This window comes from Equus caballus, chromosome 15 (assembly GCF_041296265.1).
Source record: "Equus caballus isolate H_3958 breed thoroughbred chromosome 15, TB-T2T, whole genome shotgun sequence".
Taxonomy (NCBI): domain Eukaryota; kingdom Metazoa; phylum Chordata; class Mammalia; order Perissodactyla; family Equidae; genus Equus; species Equus caballus.
Window position 1 is genome coordinate 30800560 of NC_091698.1, and position 12631 is coordinate 30813190.

Genomic DNA, 12631 nt, shown 5'->3' on the forward strand with positions numbered 1-12631 from the left:
CTGCACAGACTGATCAAGGAAAAAAGAGTGAAGACAAATTACCAATATCAGGAGTGAGAGAAGTGACATACATACAGATTCTACAGATATTTAAAGGATAAAAAGCATATGTTATGAACAACATTATGCCAATAAGTTTGACCTTAAAAATAATAGATAGAGCCAGCCTTTATGACTAGTAGTTAAAATTCAGCGTGCTCCACTTTGGCAGCCTGGGTTCAGTTCCTGGGCACGGAACCACACCACTCGTCTGTCAGTAGCCATGCTGTGGCAGCGGCTCACACAGCACTAGAAGGGCTTACAACTAGAATATACAACTATGTACTGGGGCTTTGGGAAGGAGAAAAAAGAAAAAGGAGAGAGAGAGAGAGAAAGATTGGCAACAGATGTCAGCTCAGGGTGAAGCTTTCCCAGCCCAAAAAAAAAAAAAGATGCTAATTCCTTGAACTCCACAACCCATATTTACCTTGAATATCCTATCCCTATTTTGAAATGAAATTTCTAATGAAAAATCTTCTCTGAAGAAAACACCAGGTCCATACAATATCACTGGTGAATTGTATCAAACATTTTAAAAAGAAATAACACCAATTCTCTGCCAGAAAATAGAAGGGAACACTTCTCAACTCATTTCACGAGGCCAGTATTACCCTAGTACCAAAACCAGACAAAGACAGTACAGGAGAATAAAACTATAGTCCAATATGCCACATGAGCACAGACAAAAAAATCCTCAACAAAAATATTACCAAATAGAATCTAACAATATATCAAAAGAATAACAGGTCATGACGAAGTGGGTTTAACCCAGGAATGCAAGGTTGGTTCAACATTTGAAAAATGATCAGTGTAATCTAGGATATTAACAAACAAAAGCAAAAGAAAACAAAAGCTCATACAGTCATATTAATTGATGCATAAAAAGCATTTAACTGTCGGAGTCCAGCTCCAACAGAGTCCAGGTTCCTGAGTGATGCATGGCGTCGGTGAAGAGATTGAGACTGTAGTCCGAGTTGGTGGAAGCATGTCTGAAGGCTTTATTGTCAAGAGTGTGTTTATATATATTTTGAGGATTACACAAGCCTCTGGGATATATCTATTTTCTCCCCTGAAGTAGCTTGATTTTTCCCCATGATATCATTTTCCTTCCTTAATTTATCTGGGTCATCAGCAGTTTCTAAAGGTTACTTCCCTTATTCAGTCCTGGGAAAGAGCTGTTCTTTTCATTTTCTGGATGAGTGCAGTTAATATTTATAGATCTCTACAGTATTCTTTGTAGGGGGCGAGACTCAGGTTATGTTGGAGGATGGAACAAGCCTTGGGGCAAAGGTGAGCCAAGGTACGTTTAGACCAGGCACATACAGGTCCCCACATCCTCTTATATAACTCCCACACTGAGACATCTGACCCTTTAACCCTCTTTCCATCTATTTCTTTCCAGCTCCCCCACGTGTCATCATAGTCCCATCTGTATTTCTTACTTACTTCCAACAGCCATTGTTCTATGTTTAGAGTGGATTTAGGTGTGGGAGGTAACCTCTGCATAGCCCTGTTCCCTCGGGGATGGGTGGGGGGGGGGGAGGGTACCGCCAGCGTCCTTCTACCTTAATAGCCCGGGGTATTTCTCTGTCTGCAATGACTATAGGGGAAGGCAAGGGGATAGGCCCACATTTGTTTGGGAAGGGTCTTCCCCGATATCCCAGCTGAATGTCCCTCTTTCTTCGGCAGGGCCCTGGGGATGTTGAAGGAGTGTTAGTCAGAAGAGGGTCTTTCTTGTCTCTTACAGTGGGATTCACCTTTCCCAGCAGATTCCCCTGGGTAAGCACAAGTGTCATGAAGAGAGCCAATACAGCAACTAGTAACAGCCGTTTGAGCAAGGAGGACCCTCGGCCGTCCCTGCAGGGGTGGCTTTGCAAACTCCCGTGCTTCGTGTGCCCCGACTGTGTTGCTGGGCTGCAGCAGTTGCAGGACGGCGTCTGACATTTAACAATATTTAACACCCATTTATGATAAAAATTCTCAAACGTAAAGATAGAGGGGAACTTTCTTAACCTAATATAAAGCATTCACCAAAAAAGCCTACAGTTAGAATTATACTTACTGGTGAAAGACTGAATGCTCTGCCCCTAACAAGGCAAGGCTGTCCACTCTCACTCCCTGTCTTCGGCATTACATTGGAAGTTCTAGCCAGCAAAATGGACAAGGAAAATAAATAAAAGGCATACTGATTAGAAAGAAAGAAATAAAACCTTACCTATTCACAAATGATAGTAACACCTACATAGGAAATCTTTTCTTTTTTTTTAAAGATTTTATTTTTTCCTTTTTCTCCCCAAAGCCCCCCTGGTACATAGCTTTATATTTTTAGTTGTGGGTCCCTCTAGTTGTGGCATGTGGGACACCACCTCAGCATGGCTTGATGAGTGGTGCCATGTCTGCGCCCAGGATCCGAACCAGTGAAACCCTGGGCTGCCGCAGTGGAGTGCACAAACTCAACCACTCGGCCCCACCCCTACATAGAAAATCTTAAGGAGTGTACAAAAAAAAAAATTCTAGAAGCAATAAGTGAGTTTAAGAAGGTAGCAAAATATAAGATCGACATTAAAAAAAAATCAATCAAGGGGCCAGCCCTGGGGCATATTAGTTAAGCTGGTGCGTTCTGCTTTGGCAGCCTGGTTCGCGGGTTCGGATCCCAGCACAGACCTGCCTACACCACTCGTCAGCCACACTGTGACCCACATATAAAGTAGAAGAATATTGGCACAGATGTTAGCTCAGGGATAATCTTCCTCAGGAAAAAAAATCAATCATATTTCTGTATACTAGTAATAAAAATTTGGAAACAAAAATTTTCAAAATGGTACCATTTACAACAACTTCAAAAAGTGAAATACTTAGGTAGAAATATACAAAACATGTAGGACCCTATGCTAAAAACTACAAAATGCTGGAGAAATGTACTGTACTCATGGATTAGAAGTCTTGCCATAGTTAAGATGTCTGTTCTCCCTAAACCAACATATAGATTTAATACAATTCCAATAAAAATCCCAGCACGATTTTTTTGGAGATGCAGATGAGCTGATTCTAAAATGTATACAAAAGGCAAAAAATAGAATAGCCAAAATGATTTTTTGTTTTGAGGAAGATTAGCCCTGAGCCAACTGTTGCCAATCCTCCTCTACCTGCTGAGGAAGACTGGCCCTGAGCTAACAGCTGTGCCCATCCTCCTCTACCTCATATGCGGGATGCCTACCCCAGCATGGCTTGCCACGCGGTGCCATGTCCACACCCGGGATCCGAACCGGAGAACCCTGGGCCGCCAAGAAGCGGAATGTGCGAACTTAACTGCTGTGCCACTGGGCCAGCCCCAGCCAAGATGACTTTGCAAAAGAAGGACAAAGTTGGAGGACTCACACTACTGGATTTTAAAGCTTACTATAAGCCTACAGGAGTTAAGACAGTGCGATATTCTCAAAAGGATAGATATATAGATCAATGAAAGAGAATAGAGATTTCAGAAACAGATCTGCACAAATATGATCAGTTGTTTTTGTCAATGGTGCAAATGCATCTTGATGCAAAAAAAGGTAGTCTTGTCAACAAATAGTGTTGGAACACTTGGACATTCATAAACAAACAAATGAACAAAACTGAACCTTTCCTCCCACTTAAAAAAAATTAATTCAAAATGTGTTATATATGTAAGTGTAAAATGTAAAACTATCGATTTTTTAGAAGAAAATGTAGGAGAAAATCTTGTGACCTAAGTTTGGCAAAGAGTTCTTAGGGTACAAAAAGCATGATCCATAAACCAAAAAGAAGATAAATTGTACTTAAAAATTAAAAGACACTGTTAAATGAATGAAAAGACAAGCTACAGACTAGAAAATACTTGCAATCACATACTTGACAAAGAACCTGAATCCAGAATATATAAAGAACTCTCAAAATTCAAAGATGAGAAAAACAAAAAAAAAAAAACAGAATAAGGAATAGATAAATTTGAAAAAACACTTCAGCAAGGAAGATATATAGATAACAAATAAATACATGAGAAGATGTCAATATCATTAGTCCTTTGGGAAATGCAAATCAAAACCACAATGAGATACCACTGCTCACCTATTACAAGGGCTGAGATGAAAAAGACTGACGCCACCAACTGCTGGTGAGGATGTGGAGCAAGTGCAAGTCTCATACTCAGCTGGTGGGGATGTTAAATGGCACACACACTCTGAAAACAATTTGACAGTTTCCTTAAATGTTAAACATTCACTTACACCTCTATCCAGCCATTCCACTCCTAGAAAGTTTCCTGAAGAATTGGAAGCATTTGTCTGTACAAGGACTTACACGACATGTTCATAGCAGATTTATTTGTGACAGCCCCAAACTGCAAGCAACTCAAATGTCCATCAACAAGGGAATGAATAAACAAATTGTCCTATAGCCATGTAATGAAATACTACCAGGCAATGAAATGGAGTGAATCACTGGCATCTGTAGCAACATGATTAAATCTGGAAATAATTATGCTGAAAGAAAGAAGCCAGAGGGGAAAATAAGAATGTCTATTGTATGATTCCATTTTTATAAAAATCCTCAAAAATGCAAACTAATCTTTAAGTGACAGAGCAGATCAGTCATTGTAGGGACCTGGGGGGAGGCACAGAGGGGCTGGAGGAAGTGAGGACACTTTTGGGGGCAGTGCATACATTCATTATTTCAATTGTGGTGACAGTTTCATGGGAATATATAAGGCAAAACTCATCAAATAGCATCCTAAAAAAAAAGTGTGGAAAAAAATCCCTGTTTTTATTTACTGTAAATCTGAGCCACAATCCCCCTGGGTTGTGGGAAATTCAATCTCATCCAGTGTCAGCCCCTCCACCCTGAGGGCTGCACCAGAATCCAAGAGACTTGCATGGTGCCCCCCAAAAAGCAAGCCACCCCGCCTCTGGGGCATCCCCGCTCCCAGCCGGTGTTCCCAGTCCCTGGCCGCGTGCCCCTCCCCCAGACTCAGTTCTCAGCTCCTGGCCCCCGACAGTTCAGCACCTGAGGTGAAGGTCATTGGTTGCCTCACTCTCCTTTTCCTCGTTCCTTTACCAAGTAGGTTGTGTGAAAGATGCAGAGAACTGAAAAATTCCCACTGATTCTGGAAAGACCTTAACTCCCTACTGTTCCTCTCCATCCCAAATGGTAAATGCAGCTTCACCAAAGCACAGCTCAGGGTCTGCAGACTCGCAGCCCCTGCATCCTATTCCCTACTAACACAACCTCAGTGTCCTCAGACCCTGAGAATTTGAATAGTGCCTAATTACCCGAGCAAGGTGAGCTCTGACTGACCTTCCCAATCTTACCTACACATCTTTCAGTTCCTGGCTCCCTACAGAACATTCTGGAACTCTTCCTACTTTGCAACATCTTAATAAAGGCTAAGCTAATGGCACTTACATGGTTTTCCCCCTCACTCCACAGTCTATATGTGATGTCTCTTCTAAGCCCACAAACGTAAGTCTGCTTCCCAGGAGGAAATCAGTCCCACCAGGGTCCAGGGACGTCCCCCTAACTGAGAATGTTGTGAGGGAAGCTCTGTGCAAGGCCCAGCCCTGGCCACTTCCACACCCACCCAACCCAGCGTGTCACCCTATGTCCCCACAGGTTGATTCAGCCTAAAGGACACTTCCCACTCTGGACTGCCAGAGTCTCAAGGCTGGTGTACAGAGCAACAGAGAGTCTGACTTGGAGACTATTTCTCAGCTTTTATGATGTTTCTTGAACCAGGGCTGCAAGTGTTGGGGACCCTTTAGTGCTTGTTTTTCGCAGGCCCAGCTCATCACAGTCCAGGTTTGAGGTTTCTTGAAGTCTGTGCCTTAGCTGTTTTCTCCTCCACTCCATGCAGAAGGCAGCAACTTCCAGTTCGTCTGGATCTGGGGAAGCTTGTCTCAAACCCTGGAGGAGAAAAAGATAATTAAGTACCGGGTGACACTGTGCACACTTCCCCAGTGTCAGCTGATTGGAGCTCTTAGGGGATTCCTCCGAGTGAGGTTGGGGTTGGTTTTCTGATGATCTGGAATAGAGATCAAGGAATCATGTTGCAGAGGTCTTCTGAATTGGAGCCCACTCATTCTGAAAGGAGCAGCACAAGAGAGCAAAGCATCTTATGCTTGTCACAATAGAATGTTCTGTGTAGTCAATTTTAAAAAAATTCTCTACCTCAAATTCGCCTCCTTTTGGATCTTGCTTTATTCATTTTGCTTTACACAAACCATCCAAGGGTCTCTGGCCGGCAGCCTAAGCAGAGCCAGGACACAGGTGTACACTGCAAGCCCTCAGCCTGGCTCTCAGGTCCCCTGCACTCAACTGGCCTGGAGGGCGGGACGCGGGGACTGGCCCCACCTCGGGTGGTGCTGCAGGATGACTGGGAGGCTGTGGCTGCGTCCAGCGTGGGAGGGAGAGACGCTGCTCCACAGAGGCCAGGCCTGAGCTTTTCTCTCAGCCTCCTTTATATTCAAGAGACTCTGGAACTTGCAGCTAAAATATGCATATTTTCCAAATGCTTTTCACCAGGTGTGTCTATTTTTTGTACTCTTTGAACTTAACTGGTACAACGTTTCTTTAAACTTGAAAATTCTCATTCTATTTATTTAGCACCTCCACGCACTAGCTCACTATTCTAGGTCTGTGGCTTCATGGAGTTTACATTCTAATAAAAGAGCCAGAGAAATATATAAATGCAAGGAAAAGAAACAAACAGACAACCACAAACTGTGCTAAGTGCTACGAAGGAATTGTACAAAGAGAGGAAACTGGGTGTGATTTAGTTTAGATATAGTGGGGGCGTTTCATCCCTCTGAGGAGGTGGGAGTTATGTTTAAGCCTAAAGGATAGAAGGAGCCAGACATGGGGAAATTTGGTAGAAGCGGGGGGCTGGGGTGCATCTCACACAGGTGTAGCATGTGTAAAGGCTCCGGGCAGGGTGTCCCATTTCTGGCCTCCGCTTAGGATATAGAAAGCTGGAAAGAGTGTTACTCCCACCCTAACAATAAGAAAAAGTCAGATAATTCACAAAATCATAACTTTTCTTGAGCTCATGAGAGAGTTGAGGTTGAAGGGCAACTCACTAGCCTGGAATCTAAGAAAAGACACTCAGGAGAGACAGGGACACAGCACTGGCTCCTGAGGACAGAGCATGGGAGGAAGATGGGGCTACCAAATATCTGATGAGAATATTTTAGCTAAAACTCTTAACAAATTGCTAATGGCCAAGTGTAGACTAGCGTGGGTGTACAGGACCCATGGGAGCCAGAACACAAGAAAAAATACACACTTATTCACAGGCTTTCTCTAGGCCCTCCCCTGGTGCTCAGGAGAGATTTGGAACAGGGCAGGAGGCTGGGAACGCCTCTGTTGCGGTGCAGGCTTTGGCAAGGGGAGCTGCCACCATTGCAACAAAGGCACGAATCCCTGCCCACATTTGTCTCCTTATGGAAGAAAAGCTTTACATCACCGAGGGAAGGAGAGCAAACCCTGTCATCCCCAGGGCACAGGTCAAGACCATCGCAAGTGGAGAAAGGGAACAGAATACATCCCTCTACCCTGGGGAAGCAGCAGAAAATTGTCCTGAATTCATACTGTTAAAAGTCTCCTGTTGCTCTGGGAGGAGCAGGATCACTGAGAAAGCCCCAATCCTGAGACGTGGGGATACCAGGCCTGCCTACAACTGAGGCTGATAACAACAGCAACCAACACCGCCACCTCCTCTCTGGGCCAGAGATCACAGAGTCACAAGCAGCAAGGAAGCAATGGGAGAAGCAAGAATATTGGGGGAGACCATCTCTGAGGTGCAGGCTCACAAGGGAAGCCTCAAGTTGAGGGTGGAACAGGAACACTGATATGATCCCTCTGGTAACCCAGACCCCTCACTAAACACAAAGGGAATGCTAGAAACTTTGAAGCCAGTGGTGCACCAAGAGTGTCTATAGGACAATAACACACAAACTCAGCTCAACTCCTGACAATAGTGACTCACCTCCACACTAAACGCCTAGAAGAAGAGGTGTACCCATCTTCGGGTGTAAAACTATTCATTTAGTCTCTACCAGTCTACACACACATCAAGTTTTCAATGGAAAATCACGAGATATGCAAAAAAGAGGAAAAAACCCAACCCACTGTCAAGAGACAAAGTAACCAAAAAGCCCAGACTCAGATATGAGCCACATGTTGAAACTATCAGATAGAAAGTTTAAAATAACTATACTTAATGTTTAATGACTTTGGTGCAAAAACTGGGCAAAATGCATAAATGGAAAATTTCAGCAGAGACAAAAACTATTAGAGATAATCAAATGGAAATGCTAAACGTAAGAAAAAACATGGTGGTGATGTCAGCATCATGGCAGAGTGAACTTGCCCGGGCCTCTCTCCCCTCCAACATACAACAAAAAGGGGCAACCATACTCCAACAGAAGACATTCTAACAACACAAAAGCCTCAGAGAGACACACAGCCACATGACCAAGGGCGGAGAGGCTGGAACCCCCGCCCTCGGAGGAGCTGGAATGGGGTAAGACAGAACTTCGCTCCCTCCCCTAAAGACTGCAGTCACTGCCAGGGAGGCTCCATGAGGGAAGGAGTGGGGGAGGGGTTGCACATCCACAGGATCACCCAGGACTACCACGGCCCTTGAAGCCTATAGGGAAGCCCTCTAATGGGGTGAAAGCTTTAACACAGGGTGACCTCATCAAGCCAAGACTTCAGGAGACCAGGTAGCAAAAGCTGAGCGAGAAATCTCAGACTGCACGCAGGAGAAAACGCCCCTCCCCCATCTCGTACTGCATTGAGCCATTTCTGTGCCATCTCCGCTGAAGGTGGAGGGCTCAGAATGTGCGGATCTTGACCCCCACCTGGTGGCGATAGGCTGTAAATGCAACTGAATAACATCAGAATGAGAAAGAGCCGACCTTCCAACATCAGACACTACATCAAATCTCCAGACCAGAGTGAAAACAATAAGCACCCAGAACTCAGTCCTGAGGACACAGAAATATGAAAACTAAATGACAATGAATTAAAAATAGCTATCATCAAAAAACTCGAGGTAAAAGAGAAGGTAGAGAAACAATTCAACAAGTTCAGGAGCTACATCACAAAAGAGAGTGAAACTACAAAGAAGAATCAATCAGAAATATTAGAGATGAAAGACACAATGGAACAGATAAAACAAAATACAGATTCCCTGAACGCTCAAGTGGACGTCATAGAGGAGCAAATCAGCATAATCCAAGATAGACATGTTAAAATGCTCCAGACAGAGGAGGAGAGAGAACTAAGACTAAAAAGAAATGAAGAAAGTTCTCAAGAAATATCCGACTCAATGAGGAAATGCAACATAAGAATTATAGCTATTCAAGAAGGTGAAGAGAAAGAGAATAGAGCAGAAAGCGTGTTCAAAGAAATAATAACAGAGAACTTCCTAAATCTAGGGAATGTGAGGGAAATATGTGTGGAAGAAGCTTCCAGATCTCCTAGATTTCTCAATGTAAAAAAACCTAGTCCAAGGCATATAGTAGTAAAACTGGCAAAAGTGAATGACAAAGAAAGAATACTCAGGGCAGCAAGGCAGAAGAAAATAACCTACAAAGCAACCCCTATCAGACTTTCAGTGGATTTCTCTGCAGAAACCTTACAAGCTAGGAGAGATTTGAATGACATATTCAAAACATTAAAAGATAAAAATCTTCAGCCAAGAATACTCTATCCAGCAAAAATATCCTTCAGATATGAGGGAGAAATTAAATTTTTCCCAGACAAACAAAAGCTAAGGGACTTCATAGCCATGAGACCACCCCCCCTCCCCCCGCCACAAGAAATCCTCAGGAAGGCCCTCATACCTGAAAAAAGAAAAAAAGGGAGAAAGGGGTCACAAAACACAGAGTCAGGAGATACATAGGTAGACAGAATCAGAATAGGATAGCAAAAATTCAACTATAGCATTAGGCTAAAGGGAAGGAAAACACCAAAAACAAAGACAATCTTGTCACTTTAACCACAAAGTCACAACACAAGTTGGAATAAGATATGAGAACAATAACTTAGGAGGGGAGGAGGAAAGGGACTGAATCAGTTTAGACTAAGGAAATAAGAGGCCATCAGAAAAGGGACTTATACATGAGATTCTGAATACAAACTTCAGGGTAGCCGCTAAACAAAAAAGCAGAACAGAGACACAAAAAATAAATAAGGAAAAAACAAAGAAACACGTCATCAAAAACTACATAATTCAATGGGGAGACCAAAACACACAGGACAAGAAACAAAGGAAATGCAGGAAAACCAGAAAACCAGTGATATAATGACAACATTAAGCCCTCATACATCAATAATCACCCTCAATGTAAACGGGCTGAACTCTCCAATAAAAAGACACAGAGTGGCAAGATGGATTAAAGAACAAGATCCAACAATTTCTTGCCTCCAGGAAACACACCTCAGCTCTAATGACAAACACAGGCTCAGAGTGAAGGGATGGAAAATGATACTCCAAGCTAATGGCAAACAAAAGAAAGCAGATGTTGCAATACTTATATCAGACAAAGTACATTTCAAGATAAGGCAGGTAAAGAGAGACAAAGAGGGGCAGTATATAATGATCAAAGGGACACTCCATCAAGAAGAAATAATGCTTATAAATATCTATGCACCAACACAGGAGCACCAAAGTTCATAAAGCAACTATTAACAAACCTAAAAGAAGATATTTAAAATAACACAATAATAGTAGGGGACCTCAGCACCCCACTCACATCAAGGGATAGATCATCTGGACAGAAAATCAACAAGGAAACAGTGGAATTAAATGAAAAGCTAAACCAATTGGACTTAATAGACATATATAGAACATTCCATCCAAAAACAGCAGAATACACATTCTTCTTAAGTGTGCATGGAACATTCTCAAGGATAGACCATATGTTGGGAAACAAGGCAAGCCTCTATAAATTTTTAAAAAATTGAAATAATAACAAGCATCTTCTCTGATCATAACGCTATAAAGCTAGAAATTAATTACAAGAAAAAGGTGAGAAAGGGACAAAGCTGTGAAGACTAAACAACTGCTATTGAACAAGCAATGGATGATTGAAGAAATTAAAGGAGAAATCAAAAAATATCTGGAGACAAATGAAAATGATAACATACCATACCAACTCATACAGGACACAACAAAAGCTGTATTAAGTGGGAAATTCATCACAATACAGGCACACCTTAACAAACAAGAAAAATCCCAAATAAGCAATCTTAAACTACACCTAACTGAATTAGAAAAAGAAGAACAAAGCCCAAAGTCAGCAGAAGGAGAGAAATAATAAAAATCAGACAAAAACAAATGCTATTGAAACAAAAAAGGCAGTGAAAGGATCAATGAAACAAACAGCTGGTTCTTTGAGAAGATAAATAAAACTGACAAACCCCTAGCCAGAGTTACAAAGAAAAAAAGAGAGAAAGCTCAGATAAACAAAATCAGAAAGAGGAGAAATAACAACAGACTCCACAGAAATACAACAGATTATAAGAGAATACTATGAAAAACTATATGCCAACAAATTGGACAATCTAGAGGAAATGGACAAATTCTTAGACTCTTACAATCTCCCAAAGCTGAGTCAAGAAGAAACACAATCTGAATAGACCAATCACAAGGAAAGAGATTGAAACAGCAATCAAAAGCATCCCAAAGAATAAAACCCCAGGACCAGATGGCTTTCCTGGGGAATTTTACCAAACTTCCAGAGAAGACTTAATACCTATCCTTCTCAAGCTATTCCAAAAAATTAGGGAAGATGGAACAGTTCCTAACACATTCTATGAGGCCAACATCACTCTGATACCAAAGCTTGACAATGACAGCACAAAAAAGGAGAACTACAGGTCAATATCGCTGATGAACATAGATGCAAAAATCCTCAACAAAATTTTGGCAACCCAAATTCACCAATACATCAAAAGTCTCACACATCCTGATCAAGTGGGATTCATACCAGGGACACAGGGATTGTTCAACATCCGCAAATCAATCAATGTGATACACCACATCAACAAATTGAGGATTAAAAACCACATGATCATCTCAATAGATGCAGAGAAAGCATTTGACAAGATCCAACAGCCATTTATGACAAAAACTCTTAACAAAATAGGGACAGAAGGAAATTACCTCAACATAATAAAGGCCATATATGACAAACCCACAGCCAACATCATACTCAATGGGCAAAAACTGAGCACCTTTCCCCTGAGAACAGGAACAAGACAAGGATGCCCACTATCACGACTCTTATTCAACATAGTACTGGAGGTTTTGGCCAGAGCAATTAGGCAAGAGAAAGGAATAAAAGGAATGCATGTAGGGAATGAAGAAGTGAAACTCTTGCTGTTTGCAGACGACATGATATTATATATAGAAAACCCAAAAAAATCCATCATAAAACAAATCGAAATAATTAACAACTACGGTAAAGTTTCAGGGTACAGAATCAACTTACAAAAATCAGTTGCTTTTCTATACTCCAATAACGAACTTACAGAAGGAGAACTCAAGAATACAAATCCCATTTGCAATCAC

General features: G+C 42.0%; 1 protein-coding gene across 2 annotated transcripts in view; it reads right to left on the reverse strand.

Annotated features, from left to right (window-relative positions):
- Positions 1-2291: 2291 nt before the first annotated feature.
- The window catches only part of LOC102147361 (uncharacterized), a 31348-nt gene continuing 21008 nt past the window's right edge, over positions 2292-12631 (reverse strand). For both annotated transcript variants that reach the window (XM_070236166.1, XM_070236167.1), the window contains one exon: positions 2292-5955. In XM_070236166.1, the coding sequence (XP_070092267.1) occupies positions 5767-5955 (189 nt within the window). In that variant the 3' untranslated portion in view covers positions 2292-5766. The remainder of the gene's footprint in view (positions 5956-12631) is intronic.